Source organism: Ictidomys tridecemlineatus, unplaced genomic scaffold (assembly GCF_052094955.1).
Source record: "Ictidomys tridecemlineatus isolate mIctTri1 unplaced genomic scaffold, mIctTri1.hap1 Scaffold_419, whole genome shotgun sequence".
NCBI lineage: Eukaryota > Metazoa > Chordata > Mammalia > Rodentia > Sciuridae > Ictidomys > Ictidomys tridecemlineatus.
Window position 1 is genome coordinate 1 of NW_027522715.1, and position 27,053 is coordinate 27,053.

General features: G+C 43.7%; 1 protein-coding gene across 3 annotated transcripts in view; it reads left to right on the top strand.

The window, feature by feature from the left end:
• Positions 1–869: 869 nt before the first annotated feature.
• Positions 870–27,053, top strand: part of LOC144373505 (trafficking kinesin-binding protein 1-like) — a 64,836-nt gene continuing 38,652 nt past the window's right edge. For 2 of the 3 annotated variants that reach the window (XM_078036555.1, XM_078036554.1), the window contains exons 1-7: positions 870–1,014; positions 3,780–3,880; positions 4,743–4,851; positions 6,807–6,885; positions 7,853–7,983; positions 9,412–9,486; positions 10,188–10,325. In XM_078036555.1, coding sequence (XP_077892681.1) covers positions 3,807–3,880; positions 4,743–4,851; positions 6,807–6,885; positions 7,853–7,983; positions 9,412–9,486; positions 10,188–10,325 — 606 coding nt within the window. In that variant the 5' untranslated portion in view covers positions 870–1,014; positions 3,780–3,806. Of the gene's footprint in view, positions 1,015–3,779; positions 3,881–4,742; positions 4,852–6,806; positions 6,886–7,852; positions 7,984–9,411; positions 9,487–10,187; positions 10,326–18,982; positions 19,169–27,053 lie in introns of those variants that run through there. The other variant, XM_078036553.1, reaches the window with a different exon arrangement.

A 27,053-nucleotide genomic window follows, 5' to 3' on the forward strand; every position in this document is an offset into this window, starting at 1 on the left:
ACCTAGCAGTGACAGGTGGAGTATGACCATAGAGGCAAGGATGGATGCTGTGGGGATCATGAGTGTGCACTCAGGGAAGCCATCTGTCCATCATCCAGGACATCTTTCTTCTCTCATAGACAGTCCTGTCTTTATGTGCCACACTGGATTTTCCAGCGTGTGCTGCTCTGTCTAATTGAGGTCATTGACCAAACCATCAGAAAATCCTGTGTCTGAGCACATTGCCTCTAAAGTAGGGCAAATGTGTGCATCATCTCTGCATTTTGAAAGACTGTTGTTTGTTTTTAATAGAGCCTACATAACCTCTCCTAAGCAAAACACAAAATAGCCAAACAAAACAGATGTAGTTGTGTCTCAGAGTGACTTTAAATGTTTTTGTTTCATAGGAGGCAAAAATAAGGAACTCAGTGCATTCCAGCCTGGTAAATGGTACAGAGGCTGCCCCCCTCTGCCAGATCTCAGCTGCATTGTGAGAGCATTTTAGAACTTCTTCATTCCTCTTACAAAGAGTTATTGGTGTTTCCATGTGCTGAGCCCTGGCATTACAGCAGCCCAGTGGCAGGTGGAGAGAAGCTGTATCAACGATTGCACAAACACCAAAAGCAGTTGTGCAGAAGTGTCTTTGGAAGCATTTTTCCCACTGTGGGAACAAAGATTTGTTTTCATCACATCTTCAGGCTTCCCTTTGGTTGCTTCATGTCTGCGTAGCTCTCGTACATACGTGGGCAGAGTTTACTCCTCTTTAACAGGCGTCAAATGCTGACACTGATGGTGAATTATCAATTCTTTTGTTATTGCTGGATGCCCTTGTTTTCCTCACTTGACATCAAGCCCTAATGGCTCCTTCAGGACATGGGGGTATTTTTGAATCCTCCTTCTCCCTCTTGCCTTTTGTAGAAAGAAAGGGATTTGGAGTTGGCTGCGCGGATCCGCCAGTCGTTGTTGAAGAAGAACAAGACTTTAACTGAGAGGAACGAGCTGCTGGAGGAGCAAGTGGAACACATCAGGGAGGAGGTGAGGCACGATGGACTTGGGAGCAAGGTGGAGGGAGATGGGTTGGAGAAGCCACCCTGAGGGAGCACCCAGACCTGAGCCAGGGCTCCTGTCAGAAGTGGCCTCCTGGAGGCCGGAAGCTGGTGTCCTGCAGCTCTTTTCTCACACATCATGGACGGGTCTCTCAGGGTAGGCACAGTCCTTAGTTAGTAGGCCTACAGTACCCTGTCATGTAGGCAGGCTGGGCAGCAGGGACCGGTCACAGTCCTCCCCTTCTCAAAGTGCAGACTCCAACCTCAGAGCTGCTCCATGCTCAGCAGAAGCACATACAGGCCAACACAACAGCAAGTGAGCAGAAGGTGGCTGGGCCAGAGAAGGCCACCTCCTGCTGCAGGGGAAGGTGGTGACTGGCATTCATCCTTGTAATGTAATATCATATGTATAGGGAAAAAAATTAGCCTATTGTTTTCATGGAAAAAAACCCTGTTATTTTCATGATGCCCATCTTGGCTGGTGACTGTCAATGGCTACAGGAAGGGCACAAAATGTTTTGACTTATCAGACTTAGCCTAAGAGGATGAGAAGGATCCACACCTGTTTTCTGAAGCCATGTGGTGTGGCCAGGAGGAAGGAAGCAATGGTGTCAGCCAGAATAGGAGTAGGAAGCTGAGAGTCAGGCCCTTGTTTCCTGTCACCCTATTTCCACAGTGAATTTTGACTGTGAAATTTTGACAGTTTTTTTTTTTTTTTAAAGGAAGCTTCTCTCTTATTTTTCTATCAGGAACTTCCTTATTGGGAGTGTGCGTCCTTACCTATGTCCCTAAGATGTAATCAAATTTTCTTCTCACTGAAACGATTCCCAACCTGGGTTTAATGGCAATTTTAATAAGATGAAGTTGAGTTGTCATACTATATGAAAAGATTTAATCCCAGGCTATCTTTAAAGATGGTGAAGTAGAATACTGTTGTGTTCTAGGAGAAATAAAGTTGACCCCTGTCTTCCCTGCCCCTAGCATCGTGACCTGAAGTCATCCTCCCTTCTCTTAGGTGACCATGAAGAAAGTGTGGGGGTTAGCCTGGGACCCTTCTTACAATTTTTCATTTTTTAATTGGTACACTATATTTATACTTAATGGTGGTATTTTTTGTTAACACATTCTTACATGCAAACAGTATAACACTATAATTTGGACAATATCATTTTCCAGTATTTCCCTTTCCCCTTTTCTCCTTCCTCCCCTTGGTCCCTTACCCTTTCCTCTACTGATCTTCCTTAGATTTATGTGAGATTTCTATCTACTTTCTTTTCTTTTTTCCTCTCTAGCTTCCACATATGAAAGAAATCATAAAGCCCTTGACCTTCTGAGTTTGGCTTATGTCACTTATCATGTTCTCTAGTTCCATTCATTTTTCTGCAAATGAAATATTTTCATTACTCTTCATAGCTGAATAAAACTCCACAGAATAAGTATACCACGTTTTAAAAAAATCATTCCTTGTCCATTTATTGATGGACATTTAGGCTGCTTCTATAGTTTTCAGACTGCAATTTTGTTGTTGTTGAAACGAGGGATTGAACCCAGGGGTACTCTAACACTGATCTATATCCCTAGACCTTTTTATTTATTTCTTAAATTTTGAGACAGATTCTCATTAAGTTGCCCAGGCTGGGCTTGAACTTGTGATCCTTCTGCCCTCAGCCTCCCTAGTAGCCACCTCGCCCCTTCTGGGCAGAGGAACATGCCACTCAGGAACCAATAAATCACATTACCATTCTTTCATGGAATTCCTTACCACGTATAAAGAATATCCTATTCTCTGGGATTGGAAATGTTTTGTCCCCCTGCCTTGGAAAAGCTTTGAATTTACAAAGTATAGCATATTCCTCTTTGGCACATCATTGAATGATCAGTCTAGGTGTTGAAGACTTTGTGTATATAATAAATTGGCTTCTCCTCGGGAGAAACAGTTCACTCCCTGTGTTGGGTCGGAAATTGGACTTAACCGTAGACCTCACATCAAGTTCTAAATAAGAAAGAAAACAGAGTCGCACTACTCTTTTTAGTACTGATTTCATGTTCATCAGTACTAAATATTGGAAGGGCAAATGAAGAGTTTTATAGCAAAAGTTTTTTACTTTAAAACCTGAAATTAATCTCCATGATTTGCCAAACCACCATAGCAGTAGTTGTGTGATCAGTTTTTGATAGTTGCTCTTTTCCTCCTGTATCTGAAATTTCTGTTTAGGGATTGTTGAGTGAAGAGCAAGGACTGACCGAGAGTGTCCAGGAGCCCCATGAAAGTGTATCAGTCACCAGGTGGGGCTGTGTGGGCTTCCAGGTAGGGTGGACTAGCTGCTTATGGCAGCCCACCAGAGCTGGCACCTCCATGATCCTGTTCTGAGTTGGATTTGGTTCCAGTAGAAGTGAATGGCCTCTTCTTTCATTTGGTAGTGTGTCCAGCTGGTCATCTGACTACTTCCAAAGCCCAGAAGTAATCTCATGTCCTCCATCATCATTCTAGAGCCTTCGTGTCCCTTTTCTATACCAAAATTAAAATTATTAATTTAGAGAAGGAGATTTCTGCCTTCAAGCAATGGATTCTGTTTTTCTTAAGTGAGGTCAGACTCAACTCTTAGAAACGCCTATTTTGTTGAGTAGCACATAATCGATTAGTGCCTTCACTTTCAACGGGAAATTTGTCTCTAAGTAGTAAGTGTTTGAGTACAAGGAGGACATTATCGCCTCTTAGAAAGCAAAAGGTGAGCCTGGCTCTTGTCTGTGCAGGTTTCTCAGCTCCGCCATGAGCTGTCCATGAAGGATGAGCTGCTCCAATTCTACACCAGTGCTGCGGAGGAGAGCGAGCCAGAGTCTGTCTGCTCAACCCCGTAAGTCACCTGGGGGCTGTGTTTCTGGAGGCCAGGGCACAGGCTGCTGTTGATGTCATTGGAGTCACGTAGGCAGGGTCACCTCCACCAGCAGCACAGGTCAGCCTTCCCCAGAATAAGCATCTCTAAGTGCCTCAGATGGATTGATTTGTACTATTTTTGTGGGACATAGAAGGGCAGGTTTTAAATTTTCCTCTTACTGGGTCTTATTGCTTACTTATCAGGTCAGTTGATTTGCTCTGGCATGTTAAGATATTAAAAAAAAAAAAAAAAGGTAGTGGGCTTTGCTGTTAAAGGAACACAGGGTTCTGAAGCCAGATGTGCCATGGCAGGTCCTTGCGACAGAAGGTGTAGGGGCTGTTCTGAGAATCAGCAGAGCCCCGTGTGGAACTCTAGAACCTGATGGCCTGAATTCAATCTTAGCTCTGTGACTTAACCTGCATGCTCCTGGCCACGTTACTTAATTTTTGTGCTGTTTCCTCATTAGTAAAATGGAGCTACTAATAGCAGTTAAGTCATAGAGTTCTAGCATCGAGTTAATACATGCAAAATACTTAAAGCAGTTCTTAGAACATAGAAATGCATCCTAGATATCAAATAAACCTCCAGGCATCCCAGAATTGTGTTGGCTTTGTGTAGATTCCATCCCTCTGAATTCTGAGGTAATGTAGCAACTACAAATTGTGGACAGAGGGGTGTACACTGTACACTGGGGTGTTATTTTCCTGGGCATTAGGGAGCAGTCTAATTGCAAGCCTCACAAACTGTCTTTGAGGCAGCCCTTCTGGGTCTCCAGGTGGGGCTGGCTCGGTAGTGGCGGAGACATCACCTCCCCAGATGGTGAGTGCACTTTCTCTCCCAGGCTGAAGAGGAATGAGTCGTCCTCCTCAGTCCAGAATTACTTTCATTTGGATTCTCTTCAAAAGAAGCTGAAGGACCTAGAAGAGGAGAACGTGGTACTTAGATCCGAGGTAAAGTGCTCTCCCTCCCTGTCTTTGTCACCCACTGGAAGGGTGGTGGCCCTGTTTGTTGTATCTGGCGAGAATAGCCACAGTTACAGTGCTATCCTCAGAGGCCACCATCTCTGGCAGAACTATGGAGCCTGGGCTCGCTGGGCATACTCAGCAGACAGGCCTCACCCCTGCACTGGACACTGCCTTCCCAGTGGCTGAATCCTGCAGCATGTGGACTGAGAAGAGGTGCAAACCTCTCCTCCTTCACCATGGGGTCTTTCCACGGTGTTCTTCAGCTCTGGTCTCAATGTGTAGGGAACGACTGAGAGTGGGGGTGAAGCCGGTTTTCATGTGACTGTAGTCAGATTGGCTCCAAAGAAACAGTGCCTCCAGAGCCTGGAGACATGTTTCTTGAACAGTTAATTTAAAAAGGTTGAGCTGAGGCAACTTGGAAACTCTGCTTTAGAGAGTTCCCTTTATTGGCAAGGTACTACGCTGGCACTTTGCATATGTTATTATTATAATTTTTAATCTTCTACAACAAGGCTGCAAGTTGCTTACTTTGATTCTCATTTATAGTGAGAAAACCAGGCTCCAGGCTAAGTGTTTTGGTATCTCAGGGTCCCACAAGTCTGTAGTAAGTGACAAAGCCAAGATTTGGACATTTATGTGACTCTCAGCCCACACTTTTCCTCTTCACCTACTGCCTTCTCTAAAAACATGGATGCATAAAAATTTAGTACTGTTTGTCTTAATTAGCAGTGGGTTTGTGTTCTCTAGCCAGAGGAATGATGTCAGGTTCAGGCTGTGTGCCCACCTAAGCTGGCCCCAGACTCCCTTGAGCCCCTTCAGTGGGGCAGACTGTCTGTCACCTTGAAATTGCTGCGCATTGGAAAGAACCCAACAAGATGCTTTTCTGCAAAGCCTATTCTTGTAGACTTCACCTCTTCCAACTCTTCACTTCCTAATGAAAACAACCCTGAGTGGCCAAGGTTGCCCCATTGTGCTATGCTAGCCAGTGGCTTAGCCAATTACAGGAACAGTGTTTCCCATTCTGAGTCTAGCACTGCCTTTCCAGCCCTTGGGAGATGCCCCAGTTCTCAGTACCCAGCAATCCCACCCTCTGTCAGAATCTTACCTAAAGTCAGTGAGGGAATCTGATCCCATCTATAGATTCTCACTGTCCTGCCTTTGTTCTCAGAAATGTAGTATCTATCTCTCCACGGCCAGGATCAGAGGGCTCTGAGACACCTTTTCTCAAACTGCATCATTTTCATTGGGCCTTCAGATCTCTTGCTGGAGGAAGCTGACCAGGGTCCTGGGATGGCTCTTAGGTCTCTAAATTTTCTATATTGGACCATATTCTGAACACAGCAGGTTTATCTCCAGCTCAGAACCTCATAGTTCAGTGCCTGGCACAGAGTAGTGATAGAGCGTACGTTAGCTTCATATGATGTGTGCTTATCCTTATTTTTAGGATCTCCACACCTGGCTTTCTTTTTTTTTAAAATGGTACTGGAGATTGGACCCAGGGCCTTATTCATGTTAGGCAACCACTCTACTTCTGAGCTTCAACCGCAGTCCTGTGGGTATCCTTAGAATGCGTGCCATAGGCAGGGCAGGGTCTTAGGCACTGTGAGAGCCACAGCAGTGTCCATATCTATGAGCTGGACAGACAAATGAACAGGCAGACCCTCCTGTAGAATCTTACAGAGCTTGCTGTGTGTGGCCCTTGGGTGCTGGCTTTGTGTGGCGCCATCTAGTGGTGTCTGTTTTTCAATTTTCTGCTTTGAGAGTGTCCCCTTAACTAAGGAAATGTTTTGTACTTGAGGGCCTAACTAATGACAGGTGAAGAGATACTGACCAGCACTTCCCAGACTCGGGTTTGCCCCTGCTCCATGCCTCGCCCTCACACGCATGGCAAGTCACAGTGCAGGGTGAGTGCTGGGCCCTGACCTGAGCCTTTTCTACAGGCCTGCCAGCTAAAGACAGAAACCATCACCTACGAAGAGAAGGAGCAGCAGCTGGTCAACGACTGTGTGAAGGAGCTGAGTATGTCCCCTGCCCACTCACTCCCAACCCCCATCCCAGCTTCTACTTCCTTATATCTCCCATTGTCATGATCCAGTGGCTTTGTATCGTCCTTGATGAAGAGCAGGCTCCCTGCCAGCCTGAAATCAGTGAAAGGAGACCTGACCTTGTATGGCACCCCCTCCCCATTTGTGAATCGGGTTCCAGGCCATTAACCATATATTATCTCAGTTTCTTCTGAGAGGGATATTTAATTTTGGCTTTCTGCTGGAATATTAGAATTATTAAATGCCAAAGTTAGGCTCAGATACAGAAATCTGGCTTGAGAATGTGAAGAAAACTGCTTTTTAGTGATTTGATTTGTGAAAATTGAGGCCCGAGTTCTCAGTTTTGCAAATAAGTACCCCCCTACCATTTTCTCCATTGCAAGTTTGCAAGGCAAGATAAAAGGGCAAATAGAATCTTTTGCATTTCATCAAAATACTAAGCAAATGAACCACACCCCATGTTTAAGTCTTATAAAATGGGTTATGTCTGAATAGGAATGAAAACCAAAGGGAATTGTAGTGTGCATCAGCAACTGGGATTTCTAAAACAAGGTGCATATAGCAGGGCTTCATGTTGGTGACATGTATCCATTCATGTGTGGAATGTTGAGATTTGGCCAGATGCACCATGTTTGGAGTGTCTCCTTCTGGTGTCTCCAGTGCCTGCCTTATTGGCTCTGAGGAGACAGACTTGATCAGTGGGGTTAGGCCCAGGATGACAGCCCATGGGAAGATCATGTCCCTTCTCATGACTGACTGAGTCCCGAGAAGCCACTTTGCTTCACCATGGAAGAACACAGTCACTATGCATCCCTTCATCATGTACCCTCTGTACTCCTCCCCATAAAGATGGGTTTTCATGTGTGAACCACCAGGAAACCACTCTCTCTGGTCTGTGTGTGTAGTTTTCTCTCCTACTCTTTGTCATTTCTTTGTCAAAGGGGATGCCAACGTGCAGATTGCCAGCATCTCAGAGGAGCTGGCCAAGAAGACTGAAGATGCTGCCCGCCAGCAAGAGGAGATCACGCACCTGCTGTCACAGATCGTCGACTTGCAGAAAAAGGCAAAAGCTGTAAGGCTTCTGTCACTCTGGCTAACACCACAGTGGTTGTGCCAAGATGGGAAGGGGCCATTACTCTAGAAGAGTGTGTGTTGCCCCTTTGGAGAAAAAGCTTAGTGGATTCAGTAATAAAATGTCTTGTGGCCCTGAGTTGGCAAAGGGTCTTTTCATAACCTCTTACCTCCTGAGTATAATCTACAGATTAATAGAATTCATCAAAAAAGGTGCTGCAGGAATTCATTAGAAGCTAATATACTGGCCACAGTAATTATGCTTGACAATAGCCTGTGGTTGTTCAGTCCTCAATGCAATCCCAGCACCCAAGTGTACATCAGCAGGAATTGGGTTACTAGAGTGGAGCAGCCTTCCATGAGTACATCCTCCTCTGAGTGTGACATTCCTAGATGTGGCCATGCTAATTAATTAGAGAAGTAACATTCCTCCAGAGGCCAGAGGCCAGGGTAATGAGAGTTTCTGTACTTACAAAATAAGAAATTTTTCTCTTCCTGCCCAATTCTACTTTCTTCTGCTTCTGCCACTCTATGTTTTCCTTCCTCCTCTTTTCTAATGGGAGGTGGTATTATTATGTCTCAACACTTCTATTTGATGTGCTCAGGGCATGTATTTGAATTTGTCTAAGTTACCAGTTCCCCAGAATCCAAATTGAGACCTGATGAAGCACAGTGCTCTTCATCCAGAGGTCTCCACTTTGAGGTAGATTCAGTACTTTGATGAGCTTTTGGGGTAAGGATTGGGGTTCACTCTGTGGTCATGAAGAGTTATATAGATGATGTTGGGTAGTCAAAGGGTGGACTATTGTAGATATTACTTGTTGTGTGTCCATTCCTCATTTATTGTAATTAAATGGATTTCAATTCTTATTTTTTGATGAGCTCAACTAAGATAATTTACAATGCAGTTATGACTGTCCTTGTGGTAGTTCTGGCCAATGAGAAATCCCATGGGAGGAAATTATTTCGAAAATAAAATAAAAAGTTGCTGTTGATGTGAAGTTCTGAACTTTAATTTAATCACCTGCCTAGTATTTGTTTGGACTAAGTGCACCAAGTATGTTGTGCAGTAGAAGTAGCCCCTTGAGGATTAAGTGAAATGGCAAAAAACAGTTTTATTTCCCATATGAAACCTTTGCTGTGAGAGGCTAAATAATTTTGGAAAAATGTAAAGAAAGAAGCAGAGAGAGAAAAAGAAGAAAGATGGAAGGAAGGAGAGAGACTAGCTTCTAGAAAGCAGCCTTTACATTGGAGGTATTGAGTGGAAATTGGACTGTAAGGCCTTCAAAATTATATAAGACAAAATTTTACTCCAGTTTGAGATAACACATTTCATTGTAGAAAGGGGATGGGGTCTTAATGGATCAGGTAATGAGGGGAAGAGTTGGGCTTATCTGGTGTCTACTTACGTGTCTTTGCTGTGTTTTAGTGTGCAGTGGAAAATGAGGAACTCGTCCAACACCTGGGAGCTGCCAAGGATGCCCAGCGGCAGCTCACGGCCGAGGTGGGTGTGTCTCCCTTACCTCTTGAGGGCTTTTGGTTCCAGTGAAGGTAGAGCATATTCCCTTGACAGGCTTTGGTCATGTCCATGGTAACAACTGTTTTTATTGTTGGTGTTGTTGTTTGTACTAGGGGTCGAACCCAGAAGTGCTTAACCACTGAGCCACATCCCCAGCCCTTTTTCCTTTTCATTTTGAGACTGGATCTCACTAAGTTGCTGAGGAACAACTGTTTTTATATTGAATTTAATATAGCTTTCACCTCGGTTCTGCGCCTGCTGCCCCTGTTGCTGGTTGTGAACACAGGGAGGCCATGTTCCACACCAGCCCAGGGCCTGACACCTGCTAAATCTTGGCTCTGTAAATGCTCATCAGTGTAAACCATGCAACAGATGGCTTGAGAGGAGCCTGTTCAAGGATATGCCTTGAAGCAGGGTGTGCTGGTTTGCTTTTTTGTTCATTTAAGGTTGTTTTATCCACGTTGCTCATTGTTGGTATTTTAGGAGATTTTTGAGACTGTAGACTCACTCTAAGTAAAAGTTAAAGAAAAACCAATCTTGAGAGTTTTTGCCATTTGGCCAGCAGGGCAGCTGTTCCACACTGGAGGCCTGGTTAGATTGCATGTGTGTTTCTGGCTCTTGTGGGGGGCATGCGCCCGACTCCTCATGAGGTCCTGACCCTCTGCATCTTTCCTGGTCTTCTGTAGCTGCGTGAGCTGGAGGACAAGTACGCAGAGTGCATGGAGATGCTTCACGAAGCGCAGGAAGAGCTGAAGAACCTCAGGAACAAAACCATGCCCAACACCACGTCCCGGCGCTACCACTCGCTGGGCCTGTTTCCCATGGTGAGCTGGTGCTTTCTTCCCAGCACCCCTCCTCCCACCCACAAGGAGGCTTGTCGGGTAGGATGGCCATGGTGCCTGATATTGTGAGCACTGGAGTTGGGCGTTTATACTTAGCCTCTTATTTCACAGTCAAGGGCAAGTGGGGCCAGTAGATGTCTTCTTAACTGCATAAGACAGATTGTTGCTTTATTTTCCATCCCTCTAAATCTGTTGTCTTTCCTACTCCTGCCATTAAAACATAAATTTACTATGAACTTGATTTACTTAGATGTATTTTCTACATGACTTTTTTTCCTAACCTTATTAGAGTATGTGTTATTTCTTTTGGCTCCAAAAGTACATTCCAGAATTCTTAAAGTGCCATACAGTTCTGTTGGATCTCTGTATACTTATGACTCATTCTCTTGGTGACTTTGGGTGTCTGTGATCTCTAAACAACTTTTCTTTTCTTGTTTTGTTATTTTTTTTTCATACTATTTTCACACAACCTTATTTCTTTAGCCCCACTTAATTTGTTTCATGTTGGGGCTTTAGGGGGAATGTGTTAGAGAAGGGGATTTTTCAGGAGGTTAATCTCTCTGGACAGCATTAGGGTTAAGCTCCTTGTTTGGTCATTTCTACATTTCTACATATCTCAGTTCCATGCTTCTCTGGGGATCCAGAGAGGGCCTCCCTGTGCGTGGGCAGCTGAACTGGTCATGGGGACATTTGAATGAGTCCCTTTGCTTTGGGGGCAGTAAGTTGGGAGGCCTGGTTGATGTCCCCCAGGTGAAATGCATGTCTGGCCATGAAGACCACTTACCCACGGGTGTGGATGTAAGAGAGGAAACATCACAGATTGAGAGGAAACCACTTGCACACCCTCCTGCCATACCCAGGATCAAAGGAAAGCATCTTAAAAAATAGTTTACAAAATGCTCTGTGTTATAAGGGGATTTCCCACCTTTTGAAGTTAGCCCACGTAATTAATGCATCTTCCTTTTACACTCCCCCCAAACACTTGCAAATAAGTTACAGGCATTATGACTCTTTTCCTCCTTAACATTTAAATTTTTTTGTAGTTGTAGATGGATAGAATGCCTTTATTTTATTTATTTTTATGTGATGCTGAGGATGGAACCCAGTGCCTCATGCATGCCAGGCAGGCACTCTACCACGGAGCTACAGCCCCAGCCCTTGCCTTAACATTTAGCCTGTATTTTCCAAGCCCCATAAAGCCCAGCACAGTGATTATATCCAGGACTAAATTGTTTGTTGAATAGTATCTAGCATACACCATGCTAGGCTAATCTTGCTCTGAAGCCCCAAAGAACTTAAACCAGTGAGGGAAATCTGGACCTGTAGCTTAGATCAGCAACTTGGGGACCAGCAGCTCAGCAAAGCATAGCAGATGAGACAAATCCAGGAAAAGGAAGCAAGAGAGGATCCTGGGACATGAAAGGCAAGGAGGAATCCATCAAGGTTTCCATGGAAGCCATTAAAGAGGAGATTTCTGAACTACAGCCAAAGGTTTAAGGACCTCTTTTTAGAAGAGAAAGAACAGAAAAGAGATGTGTTGTTCTTCCACACCCCAAAATATATAAGCCCACATTCCTCCTCAGGGCCTCTATTACCTGTGACACTAAGGCCTTGAATAGCTGTAGCCATATCCAACCCCTGCCTCTCCTGGGTACCTGATCCTCAACAGTGGGGTCTCCTGCCACCCTCAGGCCCCAGAAAAAGCAACTGTATTGTATTCTCAGCTGTTCTGGTGTTCTGCAGAAACTGGAACCGGCCAGCCAAAGCAGGTAAAGTTGCAGGGCTTAGGAACCAGGTAAGTAGGCCCCATAGCCCATCAGCTGTGGTCTAGCCCCTGGTCCCTGTCAGTGGCTGTGCTGTCAAGGAAGGAATCCCGACCCACCATAATTATCCCAGGGATGAAGACGGAGGGCTCAGCCAGATATCAACAGCCAGCCAAGCCTCTGGGACTTTACAGACATATAGAGTGCCACTTCTGAACTCTCAGTGATAAGTGGTTGGTCATATTTTGCATTTTTATCAATTCATCATGAGTCAATATTTTTATAAAATACCATAACACCAATTTATGAGAAAAAATAAAATGCAAAGCAAACTATAATATAATATCAAATTTTAATTGGATTTAACAGACATTAAATTGCATTTTAAAATATAGGAACAAACATAGGGAAAACTGAAAGCATTATGAAGACAGTCCCCATTATTCATTGAAAATGTGCCTAGGGCATTTAGTATGGAGACTCATTGTTAAATTCAACATTCATAGATCTGCAGCTATAACTAACCAAATAGTAAAAAGATAGGTAAGTGGTGATTTTCTGTACTAAAGACTGAGACCCGCTTTTGAATGAATACTGTTTTATCAGTATTAAGGTTTATAATATAATAAATGAGTATGATTCTTTTAATTTATTTTTCAGCTAGCTCAGGTTGATAACTGCCCCATTAACAAGGGATAATGTATAAGCTTCTCAGCTCTTTTTTACTAACACTCCAGATTGAAGCTGATATATCTAATTTTTTGACAAAAAATTTCCAGTGGGGTTTGTTTTCCAGTCTATAATTCAGGCTGAAGGCTACACAATGCAAATATTTATGCCTCCAAGTTAGATAATAATGTTAAGCTTTAAATTTTGAAAGGCTTGATAACAATTAAATTCATGGTAAATGAAACAAATTAGAAAAATAAATATACACTTGCAATTGCTCAGATTTTTAGGCATTTTTGGCTAAAGATTGCCAAACAATCCTTAAAGCATCACTTGTTGTAATGTGATCATTAGTTAGTGGCTCATGCCACCTGCAACTCAACCCAAGTGTTTCATGACACTTGAGCGGACCCACATGCTTGGTCATGTGTTTAGACTTCATGACAATGTTAATTGTTCAAAATGCATCTATTTACTCTCGATTTCCATTCTTATCTCATTGTGGACAGTTTGCAGACTGACATGAGCCCTCAGACCATTCTTAAGGTAGTGCTGGTGTGGGAACTTCTATGGTATAAAACACCTTTTTGTTAAATATAATGAATTTCTGGTGAAGTGATGAAGCTTTTAAACATAATTTGTTATTATTTTTGCTTCTAGAAAAATCCCCCTCGTGGCACAGAGCAGTGGGGAGAAGTTGATGCCTTGGGATGGGCCCTTCTTCTCTTACTTAACCTCAAAACAAACATCATCAGTGAACATTTCCGCTTGATGATACTGCCACCCCTCATACAAAGAAACATAAATGCATGGTTTTCATCAAACAGAGGTTCAGGATCTATAGGAGATGTCCAGGCCACATCTTGTCCTTCTTGATCCTGACTTGATGAACTAGAACCTGTGGGTGCATTGTACTGTTAACTGTGGAATTGTTTAAGTAGGGGATGGAAGATTGAAAAAGCAAAAGGGAAAATTGAAAAAGCAATAGTACTGAAAACCACGGGAATCAGAGCCCTCAATTCTGTAGGACTGGGGGAGAAAAGGAAATATGTGGCATTGTTTAGACAAAAAAAAATCAATCTAATTATTATGTTACTGTCTCTTAGCTCTGAATTCACCATTATATACCGTGCTGAGGCTTCTGTGTAAGGTCCTACAGATAGGGAGACCCCTGAGGCCAGAAGGAGAAGCAGCAGACCTGTTTCTTCCTGCCTGTGAGCTGTCTCCCTCAGCAGCGCTTCTCCACCCTGGCAACAACATGGCTCTCCCTCATCCTAGACCTGCCTCACCACAACACTCCTTCCTCCTGCTCAGGGAGGGAAGTGGAGACGCACCCTCCCCCCAGAGCTCTGGGTTCACCTGCTCAGGACCCCCTCCTCTGGCCTTCTCAGTTTATTTTATTCTAACCTGTTTCCTTTGCTCCCCAAGTCTTACAGAAGTGGGGGCTCTGATTCCTGTGGTTATCACCACTATGTTTTCCCAATGTTCCCTTTGGCTTTTTCAATCTTCCATCCCCTTCTTAAGCAATTCCCCATATTCTCTGTTGAAAAAGAGCCAGTCCTTCCTACTGGTTGATAATTGTGACTCATTCCTCCAGCACCTAGTTCAACTTTGTCCTCCGTTGGTCGGAATTCTTTGTGAGAGTAATGAAAATTTTCATTTTAGCAAGATCCAAACCATATGTGGCCAGGCCTATTAGATGGGCTTCTCAGGGTCGAAAATGCAGTGAAGGAATGAAACCGTGATGATAAACCATGGCCCTGAGGCCTGTTTAGAAACAAAGACCCTAGCACATTGCTATGATTGCATATAAACTCTAGAGTAGAGGCAGTCATATCAATTGGGGGGCTATCGCAATAATCCAGGAGATGGATAGTTGGTGGCTCTGTTCCAGGTGGTGGTGGAGAAAGAGTTGAAGAGAGGGCAAATTCTAAATGCATTTTGAAGCCAATCTGACAAAGAGGTTTGCTGAGGATTAGATGGAAGGTGAGAGGATTCAAAGATCGTCCCAGGGCTTTTGACCTAAGCAGCTGGAAGGATGGAGTAGCCATCAGTTGAGTTGGGGAAGGTATTAGGTGGATAAAGTTTCAAGAGAAATCCATGAGTTGAAGTATGCACAGTTGACTTTGAATGTCACTAGGTGTCCAAGTGCAAATCATTCCAAATCTTTGCTCTTTGACTTGATTTATCACTTAGCACTAGAATGAGGAAGCCTGATGTCAGTCCCTTTCAACCCTCATTTCAGCATCTCTGGTGCGCAGTACAGTGCCTGGACCACAATCATCTCAGAAAATAGCATTTGAGTGAATGGATGAAAAAAATTGTATACTGCAGAGGTTCCAATTGAGGCCAAAGTTTGTCTTATTCACGCTCCAACTCCACACTTGTTTTCTAGTCAGGAAGAGAATAACCATTTGGTTCTGTAAACTGCAGCTTCTAGTGTTCACTGGAAACCCATATTACTAGCTCATCACTTGTAAGTTGAAGTCCTTCTTCCCTGAAGTAGAGAGAAACCTCTCAGAGAGAGACACAGGAGTTTTCTGTCCTTCTTTTATAAGTGTGGCCCAGCCTGGATTCTGCTGGAGACTTATTCAAAGTCAGAAGACAGGGCTTTGACAACATCTCAGCTCTAGGAGGCGCCAGGGGACTGAGGTGGAGCAGGAGATGACCCTTTCTGGCTTCTTTCTTTGTTTGTGGTTATGCTGTTGGTGTTGTGCCCCCATCTCCTAGGAAACCTGAAGAACATTCTAGAACAAGTTCTCTGGGAGCTTCCCTCTCTGCTTAAGTTCAAATCCAACTAATTTCAGGCTGTCTGTTGGACACTTGTCAGGGGACCACAGCCAGGTGCCTCCTTTGCCTGGTGTCCAGCACAGAATAGGAGGAGCCCTTCTGGACACTCTGTACTTTCACTTTAATTCAGCCAGCTTGGCCTTTTGCACCAGTGTGACTCTATAATGAGCTGCCTATCCAGCACCTGACCTCTGGTGTCACCTTCTTCATGGAGGTTTCCTTAACTAAAGATTGCCAAACAAACCTTAAAGCATCACTTGTTGTAATGTGATCATTAGTCAGTGGCTCATGCCACCTGCAACTCAACCCAAGTGTTCCATGACACTTGAGTGAACCCACATGCTTGGTCATGTGCTTGGACTTCATGAAAATGTTAAATGTCCAAAATGCATCTAACCATTTATTCTCAATTTCCATTCTTATCTCATTGTGGACAGTTTGCAGACTGACGTAAGCCCTCAGACCATTCTTCAGGTAGTGCTGGTGTGGGGACTTCTATGGTATAAAGCACCTTTTTGTTAAATATAATGAATTTCTGGTGAAGTGATGAAGCTTTTAAAATAATTTGTTATTTTTGCTTCTACAAATATCCCCCTCATGTCACAGAGCAGTGGGGAGAAGTTGATGCCTTGGGATAGGACCTTCTTCTCTTATTTAACCTCAAAACAAACATCATCAGTGAACATTTCCGCTTGATGATACAGCCACCCCTCATGCAAAGAAACATAAATGCATGGTTTTCTTCAAACAGAAGTGCAGGATCTATAGGAGATGTCCAGGCCACATCTTGTCCTTCTTGACCCTGACTTGATGAACTGGAACCTGTGGGTGCATTGTAGTGTTAACTGTGGAATTGTTTAAGTAGGGGATGGAAGATTGAAAAAGCAAAAGGGAAAATTGAAAAAGCAATAGTACTGAAAACCACGGGAATCAGAGCCCTCAATTCTGTAGGACTGGGGGAGCAAAGGAAATATGTGGCATTCTTTAGACAAAAAAAAATCAATCTAATTATTATGTTACTGTCTCTTAGCTCTGAATTCACCATTATATACCCTGCTGAGGCTTCTGTGTCAGGTGCTGCAGATAGGGAGAATTCTGAGGGTAGTAGGAAAAGCAGGAGACCTGTTTCTTCCTGCCTGTGAGCTGTCTCCCTCAGCAGCGCTTCTCCACCCTGGCAACAACATGGCTCTCCCTCATCCTAGACCTGCCTCACCACAACACTCCTTCCTCCTGCTCAGGGAGGGAAGTGGAGAAGCACCCTCCCCTCAGAGCTCTGGGTTCACCTGCTCAGGACCCCCTCCTCTGGCCTTCTCAGTTTATTTTATTCTATCCTGTTTCCTTTGCTCCCCAAGTCTTACAGAAGTGGAGGCTCTGATTCCTGTGGTTATCAGCACTATGTTTTCCCAACGTTCCCTTTTGCTTTTTCAATCTTCCATCCCCTGCTTAAGCAATTCCCCATGTTCTCTCTGTTGACAAAAGAAGCCAGTCCTTCCTACTGGTTGATAATTGTGACTCATTCCTCCAGCACCTAGTTCAACTTTGTCCTCCTTTTTTCGGAATTCTTTGTGAGAGTAATGAAAATTTTCATTTTAGCAAGATCCAAACCATATGTGGCCAGGCCTATTAGATGGGCTTTCCAGGGTCGAAAATGCAGTGAAGGAATGAAACCGTGATGATAAACCATGGCCCTGAGGCCTGTTTAGAAACAAGGACCCTAGCACATTTCTATGATTATGCATATAAACTCTAGAGTAGAGGCAGTCATATCAATTGGGGGGCTAGCACAATAATCCAGGAGACGGATAGTTGGTGGCTCTGTTCCAGGTGGTGGTGGAGAAAGAGGTGAAGAGAGGGTTAATTCTAAATGCATTTTGAAGCCAATCTGACAAAGAGGTTTGCTGAGGATTAGATGGAAGGTGAGAGGAGTCAATGATCATCCCAGGGCTTTGACCAAAACAGCTGGAAGGATGGAGTTGCCATCAATTGAGTTGGGGAGGGTATTAGGTGGCTAAAGTTTCAGGAGAAATCCATGAGTTGAAGTATGCACAGTTGACTTTGAAATGTCACTAGGTGTCCAAGTGCAAAGGATTCCAAATCTTTGCTCTTTGACTTCATCACTTCCCACTAGAATGATGAAGCCTGATGTCAGTCCCTTTCAGCTCTCTTTCAGCATCTCTGGTGCGCAGCACAGTGCCTGGACCACAATCATCTCAGAAAATAGCATTTGAGTGAATGGATGAAAAAAAAATTGTATACTGCAGAGGTTTCAATTGAGGCCAAAGTTTGTCTTATTCAAGTTGCAACTCTACACTTGTTTTTTAGTCAGGAAGAGAATAACCATTTGGTTCTGTAAACTGCAGCTTCTAGTGTTCACTGGAAACCCATCTTAGTAGCTCATCAGTTGTAAGTTGAAGTCCTTCTTCCCCGAAGTAGAGAGAAACCTCTCAGAGAGAGACACAGGAGTTTTCTGTCCTTCTTTTGTAAGTGTGGCCCAGCCTGGATTCTGCTGCAGACTTATTCAGTCAGAAGACAGGGCTTTGATAACATCTCAGCTCTAGGAGGGGCCAAGGGACTGAGGTGGATCAGGAGATGCCTCCTCCTTGCTTCTTTCTTTGTGGGTGGATATGCTGTTTGTGTTGTGCCCCCATCTCCTAGGAAACCTGAAGAACATTCTAGAACAAGTTCTCTGGGAGCTTCCCTCTCTGCTCCAGTTCAAATCCAAGTAATTACAGACTGTCTGTTGGACACTTGTCAGGGAACCACAGCCAGGTGCCTCCTTTGCCTGGTGTCCAGCACAGAATAGGAGGAGCCCTTCTGGACACTCTGTACTTTCACCTTAATTCAGCCAGCTTGGCCTTTTGCACCAGTGTGACTCTATAATGAGCTGCCTATCCAGCACCTGACCTCTGGTGTCACCTTCTTCATGGAGGCTTCCTTAACTCCCCATTTGAGTTTATGTGTCCCTGTTGTGCAGAGAGAGACAGAGAAAGTGAAGGTGAAGATGGAGAAGGCTGATTTGATATTAGCCAACTTGATCTTGTTGTTATGTTCAGAATACAAGACTACATACACTCGGTGGAGCTTAGCATTTTTACTTATTTGGTATTGTTTTTCCTTTCACTTTTCCTTCACCAAATCTGGAAAGCATAAGGTGCTCACTAATTAGAGGTAACCATAGTTACCAAGTTGTCTTCAAATTGTCTTGAAGAGGACTTTTTTTTCTCCCTCTTGGTTTTAATTCTACAAAAGGCATTTTACATGTCAGTCATCCTTACTCTATATTCAGTTTCACTGGATGATTTTCCTAACTCAGGAGTCTTTGGGTAGCCATATTAAAAGTTCAAAAGTAAAATAAGAAAACAATTCATTCTTAGAAAATAGTTTCAGGTCCTGAATTGTCTGATTTTAATATTTCAGCTGATTGGGTGGCAAGAAGAGATGAGCCTGGACCCTGTGGAGTTCAATGTGTACAGGGCGAGATGCCTCAACAGAAAGAAGTTGGCACCTGGAGGAGTGGTTTTAAAATGTCCACTTGGGGGCGCTGTGGTCTTCTGCAGGAGCAGAACCAAGGTCCATTTCTCTGGTTAGGTAAGTTACTGAGTATGAAATTTCACAGACACTCAGGTTCCAATGAGCCAATGTGGTGATAAGATACCCTTAGAGACTGGCTGGCTTCCTCTTCATCCAGTCAGCTCTATTGTTCTGCTTTCTCCTGCCTCTGCTCATTACCTTCATAGTTCTTGCTGCATTATATTTCAACTGCCAACTCTTCCGACTCCTCCTCTTGGCTGTGTCTCTGTACCAGCCACATCAACACAGTGCCTGGCACACGGATGCATTGCTGTGTGTGTTGCTGAGCCTGTGTAGGACTCAAAACGGTCCCTGTGAGCTAAGAAGGGAGAGCAATTGAATCTTTTCCGGAATGGGACTTAGATCATGCATGTTGAAATCATTCTGGCTGCAGCCCAGGGGAGTCTGGGCAGGTATGACTTGAACAACTGCTAATTGTACCTGTTCCTATTTGCATATTAGCCACAAGAAGAAAAAGATAGAAAAGGATATTGTTCTTGGAACTCAATTAGATGTGCCTTATTTCATTTGTCAGTAACTCTTGTTCCTTCCGGAAAATTTCCAAATCAGAAGCATCTTCGGAGTCCTGCAATGGACACAAAATTAAGACAATAGAAAAGCTACCCATTCTTACAGAAGAACATGATACCATGAATGACTGGGGTTTACAATTTCAGCACATCTTGAGAAAATATTTCATCAATATTTTAGAGTCCCAACAGAGCCTGCCAAGACTTGGTTGGTAGGTTGAGAAGCCAAGGGTAGGCCCCAAAGTCTGTGCTTGTGCCTTTCTCAAAGGAAGGTGACAGGGTGACAACCATAGGGTGAGTCCAAGCAGGCATAGGTGGACTTAATCACTCAGAGTTAAGCCTTGGTCCCAAGTGAGGAGCAGGAGTGAGAGAACCAACATAAAAGGAAGCAGAGAGAGGTGGAGGCAGATCTAGGCAGAGACTCCACAAGGGGCAGAGCACAGTGGAAGAGGTTTCAGGCCAGAGTGCAGAGAAATTAACCTGGACTAGAGGCTGGAAAAGCAGGAAAGAGCTGGAAACATAAAGTTCTGATGAACTAAGAGGCAGATATGTAGCTGAGCCCAAGTGATACCCACCCAGCTTCCCTCTGGAAATATTAGTTTCAATCTCCCCTAAGATAAGGTGGCAAAATAACACAATGTGTGAAGTTGCTCTGTGAGAGAGGGCATGCCAACCGTTGGCCTCCATACTGTTACCCTGCCAAAAAGCAGGCTCATCATTATGAGATTTTGAGACGAAGTTGGGATTTTTTGGGGAAATTTCTATATTTTAAAAACATGAGCACTCTGGTTCCAGGAAAGATAAGAGTAAGCACAGTTCACACATCTTCCAGCTGATGATAGCTCCAGGAGAGACTACATAGACCAGCTATTTGAAGACAATGGAAGGAAAAGAGCAGCAAGCAGATTGGGGAAGAAGCCCAGAAAAGGAGGGACATCAAGCCAGTAGTGAGTTTATATTTCGCCTACTCTGATGTCCTCCTGGTTTGAACATAGCAGAACAGGAGACTGCAAGTGGGCTCCAGGGAGAAGTCCCCTAATTTTGGTTCAAGAAGTGAAATTTGGGACTACTAATGCCCAGAGAGAGAGCATGAATGCTCCTGATTTTCTTCCTTTCTTAGCTTTCTCTACTCTCTAGATAGAGCACATCTGTGGTGGCAGCAGTCAGTAATAGAACTGGCAGAACCAAAATTCTGAGGAAGGGCAAACCTGCTATTTGATCAGAAGGATTGCCATCTTAAGAGGCAATGCTTTTTTTTCTCTATGTACTCCTACCACTGAGACCTGAACATGGCCCCAAATATGGCAATATGAAGCAGACCAGAGTAACCAGAATCCCAAGTTCCTAAGTGAAGGACCCGAAAGGGAAGCCTCCAAGAACACAAAGCACTGGAGAGGTTAAAGAGGAGGAAAGGGACCTCCTTGTGTTTATGAACTCCAAGGTTTCCTATTGTCGCTACTCCACTGCAGCCAGACATGTTTAGATCTGGTCCTAACTAGCACACCAAAGACTTTGAGAACTGAAGTAATGGAGAGATCACCATCCATTTCCCAGTCTGGCCAATGAGTGATTGATGAAGCCTGAAATGGAGCCAACAAGGAGTATAAACTCTTTGAAAACAACTGACATTGTCATCAGAGCCCGTAAGGTTGGGTTGGTCCTTGATGCCAGGACCTGACCAGGTGGATAACCTGCTAAAATAAAAATAGCATTTTTTTAAACAAGATTTAAACAAGCTACAGTCTCATAATATAATTTTCACATTGTCCAGAATATAAAATCAAAATTACTGAGCATACAAAAAAAAAAACATAAACATTTAAATTGTCCTTGGAAAAGACAGTCATCAGATGCCGGTGATGAAATTTCACAGATGTTAAAATTATCAAAGTCCTTAAAGCAGCTATGATAAAAGTGCTCAAATGAGCAATTGCAACCATTCTTGAAACAAAGTTTAAAATAGAAAATCTCAGCAAAGACATGAGAGATAAAAGTAGAAATCTGAGAATTTAGAAATACAAAGGCAAACAAAGGAAGTCACTGGATGGACTCATTAGCAGAATTGAAACGACAGAGGGAAGAGTCAGTGAATTTGAAGATAAATAGAAATTATCCAATATAAACCATAGAGAGGAAGAAAAGGATATAAAAAATGAACACAGCCTCTCTGACATATGGGAAGAAAAAAAAAGGAGGGGATGTCTAACATTTGTGTCATCAGATCCCAGAGAAAGAGAAATACACACACACACACACACACACACACATATACTTTTATGTGCATATATATACTTATATATGTACATATAGACTTGTATATGTATATATATATATATGTGTGTGTGTGTGTGTGTGTGTGTGTGTGTGTGTGTGTGTGTGTTAAGACCTAAACAGACCACAAACAGAACAAAAGAAATCTACACCCAGACACACCACAATCAAACCACTGAACACTAAAGATAAAGGAAAATCTTGAAAATAGAGAAAAATGGCATTGTTTTTAGTGGGAAAATGGTTTGAGTGACTCTAGATTTCTCATTGGAAACCATAGAGGTCATAGAAAGGAATACAGGATTTTTAAAAGAGCTAAAGGGGAAAAAAAGTTAGTCTAGAATTCTAAATTTGGCAAAAATATCTTTCAGGAATGAAGGGAAAATAAAGACATTCTCTGGTGAAGGAAAACTAAGAAAATTCACAGGAGCCAACCTGTTCTAAAGGGATTAATCATATTCCTCAGACAGAAAGGTATGTCTGGGCTCTGTCCCACAGCTGAACTGGTGGCCCTCGGCATCAAGAATGGACCACTCATGTATCTCAAGCTACTATTTTCAATTTGCAAGGTCAATGCAGAGATTTGGGATGAGCAAAGTGACCTTCAGAAGCCAATTTTGGAAACATTCCAGCAGGAGTGAAGAGTGGCAGCTCAACTTCCTGACTGGGGAGACTAGTGTCTCTAAAACGAGTGCTTATTGGAAAACGTCCCGTGGTGTTCAGGCCCCATAGGTACTCTTAAAAACTGTGAAGACAAAATGGTAGTAGTGTGGCCCAGGCTCCCACCCTGAGGAAGGAGTCACCAGAAGCTCTAGACACGGGGCCAGAACCTGGGGATGGGCAGAGCAGATGGAATACTCTGCCGACAGAGGTGGTATTTTCAGGGGGCTTCCTGGCATTAATGAGACAGCCATGGAGGGAACATGGTGGACACTGGGTAGCCACCCAGGTGACAAAACTCAGTGATTATCATAATCATCAGGGGAAAACTGGGGTATTTCTTCAGTAAAGAATTTGGATGAAGAAGTAGTTTGGGGGCCATTCTTATGGCTCTGTGTCTCTCTGTAAACTGTCACAATGAGGAGACTATGAGCCATAGTTGTTAGAAGTATGATCTACAAATATTGTAAGAAGTTTGGAGAAGAGGAAGAACCATACTTGTGACCCCAAACTCTGGACACGACCATCTTCATTCTCATATCGTCCCATGAATAGATAAATAATGTGAACAGAGGACTTTACACTTTACATGGGTGTTCTGGAACAATCCGGTTCCAGTGTATGGAAACCAGTCCCAAAATACAGTGAGACTAAAGAAAGAGGCAGATCCAGGACTGCACTGGTGCAATTTATTGGAGACCTACTGACAAAAGCATGATCATAGGCCACAGCAAGAAGAGTGGATCTCCATAGTTTGGGTCACAAGGAGGGGTATCTATATATATCCTTCCCAGGAGGCTCTATCAGATCCCCTCAAAGGCTCCAGAAGTATCACTCATGCTGATTCAGCAGTTTCTGTGCAGGCGCAGTTTCCAAACAAGTCTCCAGCTCTCCTCCAAGTCTCCAGCTCTCCTCCAAGTCACCAGCTCTCCTCCAAGGCTCCAGCTCTCCTCCAAGGCTCCGCATCTTCTCATTGAGGTCTGGAACCACAAGCTGCTTAAATCCTGGCACTGCCACTTGTGGGCAGTGTATGGATCCATCAGTCATTTAGCTTCTTGAAGTTCTGGTTTCCTCTTGGAGAAGCAGGATCATGATCACCTTGGAAGATTGGGACAGTTTCCTGAGCTGATGCCCATGAGTTTCTTTGTCCAGCGTCTAGTACCTAAGAGGAGGCCAGGGATTGTTCTCTCCTTCCCTTTTCCATATTAGGAAAATTTCCAAGGGACTTTGAAGAGGGCAGAGGTGATTACTTGGCATTCTTTCAGTGCTCTTGACAGCTGTCTTTGAGCTACTTACACTAGGTAAGTCCTAGAAAATGGGTAGTAATGCAAACAGAAACATAAGGAAAAACTGTCCCCTAAAGACATAAATAATGTCTGTTCTGGGTAACATTCCAAATATGGCATTTTATTGACCTATCGTCATGAACCCGTTTTTTGTTTGTTTGTTTGTTTGTTTTTTGAAGGGCATTCCGTATGCACCTTTTCTTTCTTTTTAAAATATGGTTTTAGTTGTAGATTGTCACAATGTCTTTATTTTCATATGGTGCTGAGGATTGAACACAGGGCCTCACGCGTGCGAGGCCAGTGCTCTACCACTGAGCTACAACCCCAGCCCATCTGTTTTGAGTATATTAGCAAATCATTTCCCCATCCTGACTACCTGTGAGTGTCTGTCCTTGAGATCTCCTTTTGAAATGGTGGTGACATCTTACTAGTTCCTTTATTAATGGAAGCTTTGACATGTGTGGATTTTAAATTTATATGAGCCATGACTTTACCTTTGAAAATGTAACACCTACTTCCTTAATGATTCACAAATCAGTAATTCAGATAAGACCTTCTTCATCCCTTCTCCACTGATTTTATATTAAATTCCAAGTTCCTCATCATGCCCTCCATAAAACACAAACAATACACATCCACACTCGTGTGTGTACCCACACAGGGTCATGCTGCCATCCCCATACCTACCCAGTACCCTCTACATGCCCACAAAATAGTGATCTTTGCTGGAGAGGATTGCTAAAAACAAAGGCACATCTGAATATTTTGGACTGAATGGGAATTGGATACCTAACCTATGAGGTGTTTGGAAACCAAATGGCAGGGACTAAATAAATGAAGTAGTAACCTTAGCAGGGAATGATATAGAGTGCTGTCTATTTGGAGTCTACACTGAATCCTAACTTCAGTTCAAGTTTAAAAATTGCACTGCCTTGAGCTTTTGGGGTCCCTCTTTGAGGACTTGCTTGCCATTCTCTTTCCACCCTTAAGGAAGGTGCACTGAGTATCCACAGTGATGGTGGTCTGGGTTGAGTCCCTCTGGGACCTGTTCTATATTTGCCAATATTGTTTTCAATGTCTGTTCCTTTTTGTGCTGCCATGTTCTATGTCAGACCTAGAGCCATAGCTGGTTGACGATCTGAGATTGTTGGAGCCTCGGCTGGGAGGCATGGAAGGTCTGTCTGCACGGTGGGTGGTAGTTATTAGATCATCTCTGGTGTCCCTGTGTACTCACTTGTTCCCTTTACTGATCGCTAAAGAGGACCAACAGACAGATTGACTTCTGCTCTGGATAACTACCAGAGTCCTCCCAATATGCTTACTAACTAAAAAACAGCAGAACTCTTGGGAAAGCAATCACAGGCTCTTCTCTACTCCAGCAAAAACGCTGGGTCCTGTGGCATTGACCACTTGGGAGCTTCCCGGGAACTGGCTCAGGCTTTCTAAATCAGAATATACAGTTTAAGGAGAGTCCTCTGGTGAATCTTGTGTACTTTCAGAGTTTGAGAAATGCTAAGAGTGACAGAGGAATATTAATCCCTCAAATCTGTGACTCTAGTTGGTAGGTGTACTGATCATGTTCACCTCTCAGAGCCAGCTTCCTCATCCATAAAGGAAGGACAGTAATCTCTGTGCCACAGGCCACGGAATGATCAAATACTTGTGCCGGCCAAAATCCATAACTTATTTAAAGAGAGAACCCTAAAGAAAACTTATGGGGGGGGCAGTAGGATTGGCAATAGAGATCAGGAGTCAGGGTTTTCAGGGCTGGGCTCTAGACTGGAGAAGGACAACACCCAAAAGAATAAGAAGGGCTATGCAGAGAATTACAGCACAGGGGTGTGAGGGAGGGGCAGCCACTTCTGATTGGGCAGTCAGGGAAAGCCTCTCCAGGGAGGGGCATTGAATCAGCCATTTGATATCTGGCCTGGGTGTGTTTGGGCAGAGAGAGGAGCTGGTGCAAAGACCCATGGATAGAAAAGTGAGGATCACAGAAAGAAGGCCCAAGTGTCATTTGCTGGTAGGATAATGGAATGCTGTAGGATCAAAGAAACCATGATACTCACCAAAGAGTCCATCTGATCACCATATTTCCCAGCCACTGCCATTGAGCAGGCCAGTGGGTCTGTGAGCAGCAGGAATCCCAGGCACGGTTCTGCATGCTCCTCTCTTTCTGTGGGTTAAAGCTCAAAGCCACACACTGGAATGGTGGAGTCTCCATCAGCCAGCATCTCCAAGTACGTAAACGAGTATTCCCCATGAACCTGTGTTAGACCTGTCATCTGAAAGAGAACTAACTAAGCGTTTGTGTCAAACCAGTAAGATTTTTGGAGGGCGTCCCAGAATCCCCAGAGGAGGGAACAAGGAGCTGTTTTAAAAAGCCCTCCTGGTGATTCTAGGGCACACTGAAGTCTGAGAACTGCTGTGTAGGGTGGGAGTTCTGTGCAGGAGGGCTGTCCACCTCCTGAGCTAGACAAATCAACCTTGTACCTAACAGGGGAAGAGTGGAACTTTGTAAAGTGTGTACATAGAACTTGGAGAAGGTCAGACAACTGCATTCTAACTTGCTTGAAGGGTAGAGAAAGAATGGGTGGTTTATCTGCTCAGCAGGGGCAGGCAAGGCTTTGAGGCCTGATGACCTGGTGTTGGGTCTTCCCACTTTGCCAAGTGGGAATTTAGAAAGAGCTACCATATGCAGCTATAATTCTCATAGCTAATTCAGGGAGGAATGGATACTAAAACCATTGTGTGAGAATTTGTTAGGGAGCAGGAGAGTCATATCTTCCTACAGAATGTTAATTTACAAAAGGCAAGGGCTAGCATCTTTGCAGTGAAGAGAATTGTGAGCCCCCACTTTAAGTTCATCATGAAATATAAGGTTCACTATCTCAAAATGGGACAAAGTGATACTAGTGTCCCCTGATGTGTGACACATTGGAAGGCACACATATTATTTCTGTGCTGTTCCTGCCACAAATGCAAAACCTGAATCATGAAGGTGATACAATATTGTGTTTTTGAAAACAGCAATGACGTGAAAGAAAGGTCGAAACGTTCTGGATTAAAGGAGGATAAAGAGACAACTAACACAACTCAGATCTGAATTGGATACTGAGCTGGAAAAGATGCTTTAAAAGATAATGTTGGGACAGTCAGAGAAATTTGAATATA